Raw genomic sequence first — 17,137 nt, 5'->3', positions numbered from 1 at the left:
CAGCCTGGTTTAGCCTGGAAAGGAACTTCCAGGGCAGAGCAGGCTGGGGTCAGCCGCCCAGGGAGGGCTTGGGCTGGTGCCGAGAGTGGCGCTGCCGTCCCATCGCCGCTTTGGGGCCAGTGGTTTAAAGGAGCAAAAATGTCCGGAGAGCAGGGAGACAGAACAGGCGTATTATTCAAGCGCCAGAGAACATACTTGGTCTATAAAGGGTGCAAAACATATTAATTTTTAAAGAGCTGTAGAGGCATCTTCATTGCAGGGTGGAAGTCTCAGGAGAAAACATCTGATGCTCAGGATCATTGTAATGCCCTTGAGCAGGATGAATCTGAATGGATGGAAAATGAAGCCAGATGTATTCTGATTAGGAATAAAAGCTTTATTTTGAATAATGACAATAATTAACTGCTGTGAGAAGATCATGAGAGCAACAGCAGATTTTCCAGCAGTAGATTTTCCATCTCTATACGCCCCTGTGGGGAGTGGGAGGTATTTGGTACAAAGCTGTTTTCCCAGTGAGACCTTTGGCTTCCGCAGTGGTGGAGGACCGAGGGGCAGTTGCGTGCCCCTGGCCTTCACCTCTCCATAGGTGAGTGCTTGCAGTGGGGCAATTTGGGGCATTTCTGGGGTGCCCCTGCTCATTCCCTTTGGAAGGGCTCTTCCGAGCAAGGACAGGCGCTGGTGGCACTTTGAGGACAGAGATACCATCTTCTCTAGTGCTCGGCGATGAGCCTTGTTGGCAGCCACGTGCCCGTCCTGCCTCTTCCCTGTTGCCCAGCCCCACCTGTGTCACCCTTCCCGTGGCTCGTGGCGATGCCGCTGGAGGAGCCCGGGCCCTGCTCCCTCCTCCCAGGACCCTGACCTCCGCCATCCCGTGGTCACTGCAGCCAAGGCCGCTCCAACACTCACACCCCTGACCGCTTCATCCCTGTTTCCAGTTATCAGGCCCAGCAGAGCCCCTTTACTTGTGGGCTCCTTCACCGCCTGTGCCAGGGGACTGTTGCCAGTGCATCTACAGATCTCCTCGGGTGCCTGAGCCCTGCTGTACCCTCCTTCCAGCAGGTACCGGTGTCGGCTTCGGGCAGCGAGCAGCCCTGAAGATACGCCAGGAAGGAAGGGTCGGAGTCTGAAAGGGCTCAAACAAATGAATTTCTGACAGTCTTTGATTAAGACTAAACTGTGATGTGTGAAAGCTTTGCTTGTGTGTTTTGTTTCCCAAGGACTCCTTACCTAGGCTTCTTTGTTTAGATCTCCCAATGGAAATCACTGAGAGCAGACTCGAGGCCTTCAGGGGGCACTTGGGCAACCCCTAGAATGGGAAATCTCAGGTAAGGGGGGGCTCGCACACAGAGGCACAGAGACCCTGTGGTAGGGAGGGCGATTCTGCTGCTTTAGGAAGGAGGCACCTGGACTTGGCCGCACAGCGCACGCTCTGCACAGAGGGTCAGCCAGTGAACACTGTGAAGAAAACTGCTTGCTTCTGCCCTGCTTGGGCACAGGACACACGATCGAGGGTCTCTGCTGTTGCCTGTGGGATCTCACGGCTGGGTTGGCTCCAGGGTGTCAGTTTTTCCCAGATCCTGCTGGTGTCCACAGCGGAGCGGGACGACTGTTCCTGGTCCTTGTGTCTGTGTGTCACAGCCCGGACTGGGAACACAGAGAGTCACAACGGTGTAAAGTAAGGTGGAAGGACACCGAACAAAGCGTGAAAATGTTTTTACTTATGGTAGAAAACAATTTAAACTTGGAAAAGGATAACAAGCAGTGTGATTTCTGATAAATCTAAGAAAGGAGAAAGAAAAGACAATCAAATAAATCCAGATCCAGCCCTGGATCCAGGGTTGTCTCAGGTCTGGTAGTCTGGGGTGGTGGGTGCACACCCAGCAAAGCTTCTGTTGCCTTTTCAACTCATCAGCTGATTAGCACACTGGATGGGGGGGGCAGGGATTCCACCAACTCATTTCCATGAGAGACGAGAAAAAATGTGGAGCGTGGGCTCTGCGTGTGCATTGAGGGGGAGATGGGGTGCACCACCCCGTGTCCAGTTGGGTCGGTGGCCGTACTCGTGCTGCCCACCTCTGGTTTTTCCTCTGTTCCCACAGATTTTTGCTGCCTTTGTGCTTCCTGAGCAGCCGTGCCGCTCTGGGGGCATCAGTGCTCACCTCTCACCAGTCCTTGTCACCTCTTCAGCGGCGAGGGGGTGAAGTCACTAGCGAGGCCTGCGTCTGGCTTGCACACCAGAGCCACAAATAAGGGGAAACTTTTGGTTTCACTCAGCCCAGTTTCCCCACTTTGAGCTTATCTGAGGAGTTTGTCGATACAGCCCGGAGGGAGTGGGGGGGATCCTCTGATGCACCTTTGACATTCCTCAGACTCATCACGATGGCCGCAGCTGGTCCGTGAGGTTTTCTGTGTGGATGAATGTTTGAGGCATCAATCCCTTCAGCTCCTTACACTGCGCTCTGAGACTCAACCAGCAAACAGCGACCACCCCATCATCCCACCATCGCTGTCCGTAGCGCTGCTTTTCCATCACTTCCCAGTGGAGTGGAGCCGGTGGGGGTGGGAGGGGGTTGTCGGTGGCAGCAATGGGGGGAAGGAGCGACTTGGCCCTGGTGCACGGGCATGGGGGGTGTGAATTCTGCCCAAACACATCACTGCAGAGGAGCTCAGCGCCACTGCAAACGCGTGCTGGGGCCGAGGAGGTGCCAACTCTTCTCCTGGCGCTGCCTGGGAACAGGAACCCTACCGCGTCCTCCGGGGGTTGTGGCAGGGTTAGCAGGTAGGAAAGAGATGCTCTGTAATTTAGAATTTGTAATTTAGAAAAATTAATATCAACTTCAAATAACCTGAAAGCTATGAAAAAATGCGAAACAAATGAAGCTGTTCTGGTATGCACCTGGATTTTTATATGGGCTCCATGAAAATTATTCTTTGAATTTTGTAGATGAAGAAATTAAGCACCAACCTGGGGACTGTGAACGCTTTTGTTTTTCCAAGCATCATGCGAACAAGAAATAAAACATGGGTGCTAAGACAAATTCACCTCTTTTTGGCTTTGTTTTTGGAAAAAAACCATCAGCTCTCTCAGCTGGCTGAAGGAGAGATTAGCTCTGCTAACAGCGCTGGTGTGTTTGCTTTGTGCACATGGAATTACGTGTGGATGCTTCCCAGCAGCATCCTCAAGGATGGTGCAAAGTGCGCTGAAACTGCGCAGCCTGCGAAACCCTTCCTGGGAACATCTGCCCCGGGGCAGCCTTGGGGATAAAGCCACGATAAGCTCTGGGTGCGCTCAGTGGTGATGGCGTTTCCCAGCTGAAAACCTTCCGTGCCTGGGAGCTCTGCGGGGGTTTGGCAGTGCCAGCCTGCAAGCTGCGGCGGGTGTCTGGGATGGAAACGGTCCTGGGGTCCCCCGAGCCTGGTTGTGGCCCTCCCCATGCCCCAGGGTCTGGGCTGGCTGGGGACTGTGGGGCTGAGAAGCCCCAGCTCAGCTCTGGGGGAGGTGTCATAGTGCAGGGACCGTTTCACAGCAGCCAGCCATGGGGCAGGAGGCCACAGCGGGACGAGGGTGGCAGGGGGACTCCTCGGGTGCTGAGCGAGCAGAGCAGCGGTGCAACAACTCTCCGGTAGGTGCATTTGGCCTGTGTTGTGGGGAGAGGAGGTCCTTGTCCCTGTTGTCACTGGTCCCTCCCGCCAGCTGTCACCATAGCGGGGCAACAGCCACCCCCCTGTTCCTTCCCACCTCCTGCCAGCACTGCTGGTTTTCAACAGGGCGAAGCACAGTCCTGGACTCAGAGCCACCATGTCCGAAAACAGTCAATCTGTTGTCACTAGGGATTCCTCAAATAACATCAGAGTGACTGTGGAGACCCTCAAGCAGGAGGAGAAGTTTGTGGATGATCAGAGAAGCACCATCCAGGAGTTTAAGGTAGAAGCTGGCAAGTGTTTCAAAACATCCCCTGATCTACTGGTCCTGGCATTTGCTGGGGAAATCCACAAGGAACATCCTTCACAAGGCTGATCTTGTCAGGGATCTCCTCATGTCCGACCTCTGGATGCAGCAGCTGGCTGAAGAAAATCCCGAGTTCGCTCAGATTTTTGCCAACCCACATACTTTCAGGGAAGTGTTAGAGGGTTTCAGCAGCCCTGCCCTAATGCAAGAGGTGATGAGGATCCACGACGTGGCCATGAGAAACCTCAAAAGCATCCCCGGGGGGTCTGGGGTCCTGGAGCGGCTCCACAGGGAAGATGAAGAGCCTGTCTTGGGCACTGTGCAGGCACAGCTGGACAACAACCCCTGCGCCTCCTTGAACCGTGACCCCCCGAGCGGAGCCGGGCTGCCAGCTCACACCGAGAGCCAGAGGCCGCGGCCCCGCAGAGCCAGTGATCGGGCAGGGGCCCGCCACGGGTGGTCCATCGGCAGCAGCGCAGGCGGCGGGTTTGTCCACCCCAGTTCGGGTGGTGCGGAGGGCGCAGGGGGACCCAGCGTGGTTCGGCAGCCGGCGGCAGAGCCAGAGCTCGTGCACGACCTGGCCTGTGCGCTAACGAGCCCCAGCAGCCCGGCCCGGGGCACGGCGGGCGCCTCTGGCCGCGGGGAACACGGAGATCTCGTCCTCGCTGAGGAGCCCCGCGGTGCAGCAGGAGCTGCTGCAGGTCCGGCGGGGATCACCGACCCTCCCAACACAAACACCAGACTTCATGGTTTATTTGAGGGACTCGCCCGGTCGGGAAGGCATGGACAGCTCGGCACACAGCCATGGAGATGATGAAATTTTCATGTCAGACGAGGACGGATCTGAAGGTCCGGCAGGGATGGATGAGGAGGCGCCACAGACCAGGTTGAGGAGACAAACGGAGCAGCTCAGTGCCATGGGCTCCCGGGACCACAGCGCAAACCTGCGGGCGCTGGTCGATGCAGGAGAGATCAACGCAGCAGTGAAGATTGACCAAAGCCCCATCATCAGACAAGAGGCCATAACCACCTTGTCCAAGCCAACCTCCTTTGGTGGTTGCATTCCAGCCTCATCACGCAATAAAAGCAGCAGGTGCATATTAAGAAGTCGTCTGCCGTACTTCCACCTGTGGGAATGACTTTCCTCTGAGCTGCGGGATTTCTTGCCTTTGGAAGCAGCAGACACGAGGACGTTTCTGGGGTCAGGCCCTTTACAGATAGATCCAGGTCTGTGCGCAGGGAAAAACACACCAGGAAAAGAGAGCAGAGAGGGGAAACGTGCCTTTCTGCGGGTTAGGAACTGAGATCCGGATGATAAACGAGCTTGGCTCCCATCTGGGCTCCAAAACAAACAGTGGCACTCTGACATCTGGCCCTAAAGAAGAGAGGCAGGGAGTATCCTCTCCTCTCCCCAACTGAGCAGATGCTGATTTGAAAGCCGGTCTGTCACGTCGGTCACTCTTCTCCTATGGGAGTAAAGTCCATGAGGCTCTTGGTGCCCGTCAGCGCCGTCCAGTTCTCCATCAGTCCCATCCCACTGCTCCCTTCCTGCTCCTCCCGCCCAAGCTCTGAGTCTCCTTCTTCCTGCTCTGGGTTTCCCACTCACTTCTTCCACAGGCGCTTCCCAACATCCTTCTCTTACAATATGCCCAGTGAGAGGTTTTCTACCGGTTCCTTTCACCTCCTCCTCACCTGCCCCATTTATGGTTCTGCAATGGTTCTTTTTATGCCAAATTCAGACTTTTTCTGTCCTCTCCCTCCTTGCTATTTTGTGTCTTGTTCCTTCTTTTTCTCCACAGCCTCTTTTTCACCTTTCTGGAGGTGACTGGAGGGTTGGTCCTGGGGACGTGGGCTGGGCGCTCAGCAGACTGTGGCTGGAAAGGGTCCCTCTCTCCTGGCAGCCCCCCGTGCTGGCAGCCCGGCTTTGCCTGACCCGCTCTGCTGAAGCACCGCTGGCAGGAATCGACGCTGACCTTGGCCGTGTCGCCCGCTGAGCGACGGGCAAACGATGAGCCCTGCCCTCTCTCGAGGCTGGTTTCAGCCACAGGGATGGAGCTTACCCTGGGGGGTGGTGGGGGTCTCCATGCAGCGGTGTGTCAGCTGCCCCAAGTCAAGACTTTGCAAACTTCCCTGGTGCTTAAAACCGCCCCTGACGCCTCAGGATCCTGCTGCTGTGCAGCGCCTCTGCCGCGGGCCGAGCTCCAAGACTGGTGACAGCGTCTGCCCCAAACTCCCACGAGGCTGAAGGTGTGTGCGGAGCCCGTGCGGCCTGGGCTGGGCTGTTTGTCCGGGGGGGATGCGGGGGCAGGACGGGTGTGGGTGACAGACACCAAAGCGTAGGGATCTAGACCCGAGTCGTGCCTCCAGCCTCCTGCTGCAGCTCCGGGAGGTCTTGGTGTGGCTCCATCCTCATGTGGAGGAGCCCAGCACCACCTGGGGCATCTGGGACATCCGCGTGGGGCTGGTGGATGTGACACGGGACCTACAAGACGCCCGTGTCCCTCTAGCCCGGTGGCTGGAGATGAGGAGGAGCAGGATAGGGCAGCTCAAAGTCCATTCAAAATTGATGGAGCATTTAGACACAGAAGATTGGTGGAAGGAAGTATTTCTTTAAACTGCTTGTGCTTCAAATTTAAGCAGTTTTAAGGTTTCAGTTATGAAAAAGTGTTGAAGTGACTTGCCACTTTAAACACATTTTTTTACCTTTTTTCCTTATAAATATTTTGGTAAACCTGGCAGGAACTCATGACACATGAAGAAATCACTCAATGTAGATTATTTTTTTTCGCCTTTTTTGCCAAGAAAGCTTTGACAACGTGATCCTTGAGGTCCCTTCCAACCTGGTATTTTAAGATTCTGTGCTATTTTTCACCCACAAAAATTAACTGCTGACTTTGTTCAGCCCCTGTGCAGGATTTCTGGTGTGGTTTGGTGGTTGCTGGAGGGCCCCTGGCGCTGGTGTCATGGGGAGCGTAAGGGCCGCTTGTGCTCGAGGACAGCACGAGCTCTGCCGCTGCGCACCTCCTCTCTCCTTGGCGGTGGAGGCAGCCGGGCTGATGAGCTTCGGCTCTCTTGGTGCTCCCCCCTGGGAGCTGGGCTTTTTTAAGGGTGCTGCCTGCAGACATGGGCGCTGGGGGCTTGGCAGGCAGAAGAGCCTGAGTCCGGCTGCTCGCCCCCCCCAATCGGGGTCTGGCCCAGCCTGGGCACTGCCAGCTCCTGCTCCGGGGGTCCCTCGCGGGCCTGCCCCCGCTGAAAGCTCCCCGGGAGATGCTGCTGTGCCCCCTCCTGCAGCTGCCTGAGCTCGGTGCCCAGCCCTGCTCCCTGGCACGGTGGATGATTCCAGTCCCACAGCTCCCGCCTGGCCAAGGCCATGAATATCATCTGCCCCGTGTCCCCCTCGGCAGCACTAACGGCGCTTTTCTAGGTGCCCCGAGCAGCGCCCCCCCTGCAGCTCCCTGGGCAGCCTGCGCTGGCCCCGAGCTCTGGCACGTCCCCTCTGATTTTGTGTGGCCATCCTACACAGGCCGTGGCACAGTGGGACTCGTGCCTTGGGCGTTTGCCGTGTGGTGAATGCTCTGCTCCACCGTCGCTCTTGGGGAATTTTTTCATGGTCAAAATCTTCCCGTGTTTCTTCAGGTGTGGGCGTGCTGCTGAGCCTGTGACATCCACAGCTGCCTCTGCTCGGAGCCTAATGTGTGCTGAAATGATTCAGCCTGCAGAAAATAGTTCCTCCAAGCGAATTTATTTCTAGCCCTGTGTCTGGTGAGATGCCTGAGGGGCTGGAGGGAGGGAGGGAGGGAGGGAGGGAGGGGTGGTCACCGGCTGACCTGGGAACTGGGGGGAACGTCCAGTCGGTCATCCAGGGAGGGCTCCTGAGCCCCAAACTCTCCCTCCCATCCCCTCGAGGCGCCCAGCCCGTGAATTGTTGCTGTGGGGGAAACTCTTCCAAATTCCTTTTATCGCATTAATCACCAGGAGTGTTATGTATCATGCTCAGTAATCTATTCAAAACAGGGATTGCTATTTATACATGTGTGCTAAGATATTTGCAAAAGTAATTGCGTCGCGTTTGTACGCCTGGATGCTCGGCGCTGCTGAGAAGGCAGACGGCTTTTTTTAGGACTCCTCACACCATTTTTTCCAAAGCTTGCCTGTCTCTTGCCACAGCCTGCAGCTACATCCCATCAGTCCAACCAGGGCCCCGAGGACGGGAGACGCAAAGCCACGGGGGTGTAATTGTGTGCTTGGAGGGAAGGGGGGGGCACAGAGCGCCTCTGCAGGGAGCAGCAGGACTGTAACGCGTGGGGGCAAGGGGGGGGGGGCTGGATGACATCCCAGGGCACGGCTCCTCGTCTGGAGGGCACTTCGGGAGCTGCTGAGCGGGGCACAGTGCTCCCCCCGTCCTCTGGGATCCCGCGGAGGGGTGCAGGGCCCCCCCGCCCCGGCTCCCGCACCGCAGCGCCTGCCCCGGCGCGGCCGGGGCCCCTCGCAGGGCAGGGAGCCGGGGGGGCTGTGCTGTGGGGCCGGGGCCGGGGGGTGGCTGCGAGCCTGGCGCCGGGGGGGCGGGTTCCCCGTCCGCAGAAGCGATGCGCAGCGCCCGCGGGAGCGGCCGCGCTCTAACTGCGAGCGTGTGTCTCGGCGCCGGGGCGGCACCAGCGGGCAGGATGGAGCCCCCCGGGGTGCTGTCCCCCCGGGGTGCTGTCCCCACGGGGCGCTGTCCCCACGGGGTGCTGCCCCCCCGGGGTGCTGCCCCCCCGGGGTGCTGTCCCCCCGGGGTGCTGTCCCCCCCGGGGCGCTGTCCCCACGGGGCGCTGTCCCCACGGGGTGCTGCCCCCCCGGGGTGCTGTCCCCCCGGGGTGCTGTCCCCACGGGGTGCTGTCCCCCCGGGGTGCTGTCCCCACGGGGTGCTGCCCCCCCGGGGTGCTGTCCCCCCGGGGTGCTGTCCCCACGGGGTGCTGCCCCCCCGGGGTGCTGTCCCCCCGGGGTGCTGTCCCCACGGGGTGCTGCCCCCCCGGGGTGCTGTCCCCCCGGGGTGCTGTCCCCACGGGGTGCTGCCCCCCCGGGGTGCTGTCCCCCCGGGGTGCTGCCCCAGAGGCCGAGCCGCGGGACCCGCGTCCTGCTCCCGCGGGAGAGCCGCCGCCGTGCCCGGGCCACGCAAGACAAACACTCTTTATTTTCGTTCTCTCAGCAGGCAGCGAACCACCAGCGAAACCTTTCCTCCCACCCCGCTTTGGTCCCCCCAGCCGCTCTCCTGAAGGCTGATTATTTGTGGGGGAGGCCCCCCCGCGGGGTGGCAGAGAGGGGGGCTCCAGTGCTGGGAAGCCACGTCCCCCACCAGAGCCCTGGTGCTGGGCTGTGCTGGGCTGTGCTGGGCTGTGCTGGGCAAACCCGAGGTGCTCGCAGCTAAGCCCGCAGGGATGCCCGCAGACCTTCCTCTAATCCTCGGGCAGCTCTGTAGCAACGTGGTTGTTTTGCTAGGTTACAGCTTTTAGTTCAAACTAGGATTAACAGGTTTTAGGAAGGGACTGCCCAGGGGTGGCTGCATCCCTAGAGCTGCGTCGGGGGTGTACGGCTTTACAGGGACCACTGGATCGAGGAGGAAGGGGACTAACGCTGCTCCTCCGGCGCTGAGCTCCCCACCCGCAGGTGCGCTGGGTCCTGGTTTATTTGCAGTTTGACATCTGCGTCGTGCGAGCGCTGAGGAGCCGCTGGTGTGGCAGCACAGAAGATACGTGCTATCAGCACTGAGAATATTTTGTCTGTTAGCACCTCACATATTTTTTTTTTGTTTCATGCAATATTTATACTGGGTTGTTTTAAATCATTTCCAGAACGAGATAGTGATTGTTTTGACCAATTTTATTTTTAAAGCCAGTCCACTGTCATGCTTTGTTTCTATGGAGCAGGCTCCTTGGACTTTCTTGGCTCAGGATATTTTAGATGTGCAACGTGTCTCTCACTGAGTGTGAACAGGGAAGCAAATCTGCTGTTTAAAACACAACTGCTTCCCCGTGCATGCAGTCAGTAGTTTGGTAGGCAGCATCCTCACTGCTTTGTTTTTAAGTACTCTCATCACTTTCTCATCTCGGCTGCGTTATGGGTAATTCCTATTTTGAGTTTTGATATTTAAGTGCTGACTGTTATTGCAGAAGCTGCTGGAAAAAGTCCCATCCCATGTTAACTGGGTGAGCCGGGCTCTGCTGCAGCCCCGGTGCTTTCGGGCCCTCCCCAGGGCAGCAGCACGTCCCTTGCTCCGTCTGCCGGGGAGCTGCATCTCGCCCAGGTTTTCCCCTGGCACCAGGGTCTCTCCAAGTGCCTGGTGAAATTTTATTTCGGCTGGATTGGCACTGACAGTGGGGTGCAAGGCAGGCTGAACTGGGTCCCGGAACCAAAAGGAAAGGGAGAGGGAATTTTGGAGCTGAGAAGCGTGAGGGGCTGCCTCAGCCCTTTGGCCTCAGCATCGCCGTTACCCCCCGGCCGCAGGCGGGTGTGAGGGGCTGTGTCAGCCCGTTTGCCTCAGCACTGCTGTTACACCATTCCCCCCCGGCCTGTCAGCCCATGGCAGCTGCCTGTTTCAGCACCATCTCCCAGGCTGGGCCGTGAGGACAAATCCTGCCCGGAGCTGGAACACCACATGCCAAGCTGCGGGTGCGTGCAGGGCTGGAGGGCAAGGGGGGTCCTGCAGGGGCTGACGGCGTCGATGGCTGACACCCCCCCCCCCCCCCCGGTACCACTGTGGGCACCTGGGCAACACGGGGCGGGAACAGGGAATGAGCTCTGCGGCAACCAGCAAACTGATGGTGGCAACTATAAAGGGGTTGCGTGCTCTTGCCTGGGCAGCTGGCTCCCTCCCCATCGCCTGCCCAGCTCCCTCCCCATTGCCTGCCCAGCTCCCTCCCCATCGCCTGCCCAGCTCCCTCTCCATCACCTGCCCGGCTTGCTTTCTCCCACCTGCTGAAGTTTTTTGCCTGCCGAAGCCTTTCCCTTGCTTTCTCCCCGTTGCCTGCCCCAGGGCCGGACTGTCGGGATGCCCCCGGGAGACTCGTGGTGGTGAGAGCCAGCATCGCTGCGTCTCTTTTGTTGGCTTGCTTAGGTATGCTGATTTGTCCTTTCTTCTTCTTCCTTCTGTCCTGCCACTATTATCAGTTATTTCGTGACACAAGGCTTACAAGGTTTGTGCAGCACCTGACCTTGTTTGTGTCTTCACCTCACTCTTGGGATCGTTTAAGAACCCTCCCTGGTATTGGATCGGGACAGGACGGAACACGAGCAGCCAACTTCAAACCTCGAGCTGCCTCTGTCCTCTAGCCTAGCGTGAGTCCAGGTACCTCAAAACTCCCAGTTATCCCCTCTGCAGTTCCTGATGTCTGAGAACGTCTTGTGCATCCCTGCACACACCTGACCTTTCCTCTCTCGTTGCCTGACTTCTTCCTTCTGCTCTGGATTTGCAGAACATCAGTTTAAGGTATTTGTGCAACGAAGGTTGATTCTGTCTCCATTCCCTCTGGTCTAAGGGGAAGTGTTTGGAAGAAAAATACACTTGTGTTAAAATCAAGTGTGGAGAAAATTTGGGCATTGCTGTTTACACGTGATGGGAATCTAAGTTCATGCTGCAACACGTTGCAGACCGTGGGTCTTCACAATTCGGGTTTGTACCTCTGGCTGTGGCTGTTGGCAGATCAGAGAAGGTGATACAAGGCATCTGGTAGTGGTGGAAGAGCTGAAGCTTCTAAAGTAACGTCCTGCAGTATCTTTGCTTTCAGGTGAAACATGCCACCGTCCAACCTTACCAGCCTGACGCCGGACACGTTCATCCTGGCTGGCATCCCCGGCATGGAGAGGTGGCACGTCTGGATCTCCGTCCCCTTCTGCTCCATGTACCTGGCGATCCTGCTGGGAAATGGTGCCCTGCTCTTTGTCATAAGGACGGAGCGTGGCCTCCACCAGCCCATGTACCTCTTCTTGGCCATGCTGGCCATCGCCGACCTGGCGCTCTCAACCACCACCGTGCCCAAGATGCTGGCTCTGTTCTGGTTCAACGCTGGGGAGATTTCCTTCGGCGCCTGCCTCACCCAGATGTTCTTCCTGCACTTCAGCTTCTCGGCGGAGTCGGTGATCCTGCTGGCCATGGCGCTGGATCGCTTCGTCGCCATCTGCCACCCGCTGCGCTATGCGGCGGTGCTGACCCCCTCAGCCGTTGCCAAAACCGGGCTGGTGGCTTTACTGAGGAGTTTCTGCATCATTTTCCCTTGTGTGTTTCTCCTGAGGCGGCTGCCGTTCTGCGGGCACAGCGTCATCCCGCACACCTACTGCGAGCACATGGGCATCGCCCGCCTGGCCTGCGCCGACATCTCCGCCAACGTCTGGTACGGCCTCGCGGGGCCCATTGCAGCCGTGGGGGCAGATGTCGTCCTCATTGCTGTCTCCTATGTCCTAATTCTCCTGGCGTTATTCAGACTCCCTTCCAGGACTGCCCGTCGTAAGGCTTTCAACACCTGTGGCTCTCACGTCTGTGTTATATTCCTTTTCTATGTTCCTGCTTTTTTCACCGTTTTAACGCATCGCTTTGGCCAGGAAATCCCCCAGCACGTCCACATTCTGCTGGCCAACCTCTACGTGCTCTTCCCCCCGCTGCTGAACCCTGTCGTGTACGGTGTGCGGACGCAACAGATAAAAGAGAAGGTGGTGAAAGTGTTCCTCTGCCCCCAGAGTCGTTTGCTGCAAGGACAGGGGTGAGGTGGCACCATCAGGAAGCGACGGACACCTCGGGGGGGCTCCAGGCCCCCCCCCCCCCCAAATGCTCTTTGCGCTGTCTCAGGCAACGTGCTTCAGTCTCCTGCTGTTGTGGTCAAAGAGGGAACACCCGACATCCCCGCATCACTTTCCCCAGCAATTTCTAGAAAGTGTAAGACGAAAGTCAGGATCTCTAACTGCTGGGTGATCACAGAGACGAGAACCTACCCCAGGGATGGCACCTGTGGGAAATCCCCCGGGAGGTGGGAGGTGGGGGCAGGCGACACTAACTCCATCTCAGCTGCTTTCGCTGGAGTCGGGTGAAACGACGTGTAATGAACTTGTTCTTCTGAATCACAGCTGCGTCAGGAGTTCATTCGCTTTAGGAATTGCTTCTTTATTGAAATTCGTAGCGCTGAAAATGTCTCCGAAAGGAGTAACACAGAAATAAAAGCAAGACCAACTTGCATGGGCTCTCTATTCCTTAACTGGATGATCTGACCATACTCCGAGTAAACACGTAGGTGAAAAACTGTTCCCCAAACTATTTATTTTTCAGTAAGATAGAATAGAGGAGGGGGATGCTTGAGTGGCATCAGACCAGGCGTCCTTTGGCTCCAGCAGTGCCACTCTCTGCTCAGACAAACCCTCCCAGTGCTCTGAGTGCCCCGTCCTCATGCACCCCCCCCGAAAAGCTGCCCCTATGAGAAAGCCGCTGCCCGTTTTAGAGGGGCCGAGACCTCAGTGACGGGTCAGAGCAAGACAGACAGAGAGGCTGAGGTGGGACCGCAGCTGCGGGGAAAGGCGAGCTGCTTTCCTGCAGCGGGAAGGCGCAGGAGGGGGGTGATCCCGGCCCTGGGGCTGCACCTGCACCTCCCGCGGGGCTGGAAGGGGGAGACGCAGCCAGGGCCCCCTCCCGGGTGTGCGCTCGGCGGGAGGGGAACAGCCGGGGGGCACCGAGGTACCAGACACCCTCTCTGCTGCGAAGAACGAGCAGCTTGAAAACTTCACCCCAACAGAGGATCCCTTCCAGATGTTTGCTGCTGACCAGATGTTTCTGCTGACGCACAGACCCACCGGCTCCCCGGGAGCTCACGGCACGGCACCCCGGGAAGTCCGAGTGCTGCAGGGACGTGTCCTGCCTTCGGTGGCACTTCAGTGTCACCACGGCCCCGTTTTCAGGCTTACGGGCTAAAATGGGAACGGGACACGTGGGCCACAAAATGACAAGACACAAAACGTGCGTGCAAAGCCCAGCACTGTCACCGATAAGTGAGGGTGGGCAGGGCGCTTTCGACAGGCTCGGGGTAACCCCTCGCAGGGTGTCTGGCTGTGGTGCTGCGAGCCCAGCACGGCAGAGCTGCACGGAGCCGTGGAAGGGAGGGGGCAGTTCCAAACTGTTTGAAATAATGATGTGTAACCTCTACGGACCACGGGTCTTCCCCTTCGGGAGTGAATTCACAGGTTGGGGGAATCTCTGCCATCTAGAAAGTAGAGATTAACTACCATTGTTATCCAATCCTAGAAAGAGATTGCTCCAGGGTTGCTGCTTTCCTGGGGCATCTGGCCAAGAGCTCTTGGGCGTTGCTTTGCCACAGGAGCTGGAGGACCAGCAGCGCGTGGCCCAGAGCAGAGCTGCAGGCATGGACGGAGCTGCTGCACATCTCCGGGTCAGCGACTTGTGCGACCGACGGCAGCTTCTTGCGTTGCTAAAATGCCCTCTTTCATTTGAGTTACTCCATCTAAAAAAATAACCCCCAAAATATTGAATGCCACTCTAAGGTGGAACATAATAGTTTTCTTTTGGTGGCTTGACTTAATTTCTTGTTAGTCAGAGGAATCCACGGGATTGTTATTTAATGAAGAAATTATAAATAAAACACATGACCAGTGTTACCTGTTTAGAGGTGGCTGTTAGGAGCCAGAAGGCTAATGCTTGCCTCCAAGTCAGAGCAGTTTCCAGCAGCAGGGGCGTGTATAATTTATTGTTCTCTCTCCAGCAATGGGCATTTAATTCATCATTCATTTAATGGCAGGCGCTTAATGTTATAGTAGAAATCACGGCTGTATCGTCCAAACCACCACACAGCCGCCTAACGAGGGACCGGAGGGTTTGCAGCATCTATGAAACTGCCAGTTTATGAAGGCAGAAGGAAACAAGAGTTATTTATTCTCATTTTGAGCAGCAGAGATGGGTTAAGTGATTTGCCTCAGGTATATCAAGCCTCGCTTCAGAGAGCTAAATGGGATTAAGGGCTTTCACGGTAAAGTCTCTTTTTCTAAACCCTTAGTGGCCACGGGCTAAGGGTGCAAAAAAAGATCTGTACACCCGAATTCAGGTTTTAGGTTTATATGTGCTGAAGGAGGAACGTGGCAAGCGGACTGCATCGGGGAAAGGCATGAAGCGGGTGTGCAAAACTGTGCTGGAAACCCTCTGCTCCTGCGGCCGGGACCTTCCCGCAGCGGGACGCTCGCACTCGCCCTCCCAGCGGCTCCAAAATTCACCTTCCTGAGAAAACAGCGTGTCCCGTGGCGGTGTGCCAGATCCTTTGGGGCCAGACCTCACCTTGCCTTGACAATCACTATGAAGATTTTTTTTTTTTTTTTCTGTGCAGAAAGCCTATGGTGAGTTTCTGCTAATATTGGTTTCCTATCAACAAAGGCGGTGCACAAACTGTTGTTTTCAGTTTTAGCAGCAGAAAGACGACTGTGGATGATCTAGTTTTGCTTCACAAGTTAGGGCACCTCCCAGAGTTCCCTTCCATCAGCTCCTCCAGTTTAACCCGAGTCTCAGCCGTCCTTTCTCGGTAATACCTGGAGGTTTCTTCTTCCCTCATGCCCCAGTTCCCTACATAGTTCACCTCTCCCAGAGGCCCTTTGGTGTCTGCTGCTTGTTTTGGAGTAAGCAAGAGTCACATCAACATTGATGGGACCTAGCTGCACACTTTATTTCTTAATTTTCCTCCTGTTATTCACACTGTTACCTATATATATCGCTTGTATAAAATTATTCCGTGTACAAAATTATTCGTGAGCAATTTGCTGTAATGTTAACACTTTCAGCCAGCCCGTCCCTCTTGCTGGGGTTGAGACCCAGAAGACCAGTGGTGGAGAGGATCCTTCCCCTCTGCAGGGGTGAGGCCACACCTGGAGTGCTGTGCCCAGTGTTGGGCTCCCCAGCACAAGGGAGATGTGGAGGGACTGGACCGAGTCCAGCAAAGGGCCACCAAGCCGGGGCTGGAGCAACTCCGCTGTGAGGAGAGGCTGCGAGAGCCGGGGCTGCTCAGCCGGCAGAGCGCAGGGCTCGGGGAATCTCATCAACGGGCATAAAGAGCTGATAGGAGGGAATGAAGACGGGGAGACAGACTCTTCCCAGCGGTGTCCAGTGATGCGGTAGGAGGTAACGGGCACAAACTGGAATACGGGAAATTCCTCCTAAACAGAAGCAAACACCAGTCAAGCTCTGGCACAGGTTTCCCAGGGAGGTTGCGGAGTCGCCATCCTTGGAGATACCCAAAACCTCTTTGGACGTGGTCCCGGGCAGCGACTCTGGGTGGCCCTGCCTGAGCTGGGGCTTGGCCCAGGTGGTCTCCAGAGATCCCTCAACCAGTCCGAAACGCTGGGGCACGGGCCCCTGGCACCCGCGGAGTGGATCCAACAGCTGGCAGTCAGTGGCCATACACAAACCACAAAAGACCGAACCCACAGCTAATGTGGGTTGACTTAGATCCTCAAAAGCCTCTGAAGGCACCTCAGATCTTGGCTGTTGAGGAAAGATATCTAACAAGCCTTTAAACTGCACCTGTCCTGCTGCTTAGGTCTCGCTTCATTACACAGAAATGCTTTTTTTTTTCCTGAAAATTGTCTACAGCACAAGGAATAGTCGGTGCTAAATAAGTGGCTGAGAAATGGTCTAAATCCAGCAGCTGCTCTGCCTTAAGCCTGGTCTGCTGTAATGAAAACTGCCCCCAAACTCTTGGTTTAGCACTTCATACCTTTCTTCTCTGCTGGTGCAGATCCTGACCTGCCTCGTCTCCCTACACATCCCAGATGTCAACAAATAATTAAAAAAGAAACCATCTCAGGTCCAAAACCAGCCAAGTGTCACTTAGCTCCTGACCTTGCAAAACTGCTGTGAAGATGATCCAGCACCGTCACAAAAGAGAGAAGGAAACTAGTGCTCCAACACTCAGCAAGCAGCAGATTTACAGCATTGTTCCCTCATAAAACAGAGACGATGCGTCTCTTTTTGCCAGAAATCACTGATTCTACGTAGTTCTGGGGTAAAAAACAAATCTAAATTCACCTTTGGTTTCCAACGTCCGAGTTGCGTTAGGTCAAACTACTAATTTGGGTTTAATTTCCTCTAGTGGAAGGTGTCCCTCCCCACGGCAGGGGGGTGGGCAGTAGATCATCTTTAAGGTCCTTTCCAACCCAATTCTGCGTTTCTGTGAT

The 17,137-nt window shown here is 56.4% G+C and overlaps 1 protein-coding gene across 1 annotated transcript in view; it reads left to right on the top strand.

The window, feature by feature from the left end:
- Positions 1-11,719: 11,719 nt before the first annotated feature.
- Positions 11,720-17,137, top strand: part of LOC141958828 (olfactory receptor 51E2-like) — a 138,327-nt gene continuing 132,909 nt past the window's right edge. Inside the window, exon 1 of the mRNA XM_074901756.1 lies at positions 11,720-12,234. Coding sequence (XP_074757857.1) covers positions 11,720-12,234 — 515 coding nt within the window. The remainder of the gene's footprint in view (positions 12,235-17,137) is intronic.

Source organism: Athene noctua, chromosome 1 (assembly GCF_965140245.1).
Source record: "Athene noctua chromosome 1, bAthNoc1.hap1.1, whole genome shotgun sequence".
Taxonomy (NCBI): Eukaryota; Metazoa; Chordata; class Aves; order Strigiformes; family Strigidae; genus Athene; species Athene noctua.
This window is presented reverse-complemented; position numbering and strand designations above follow the sequence as displayed.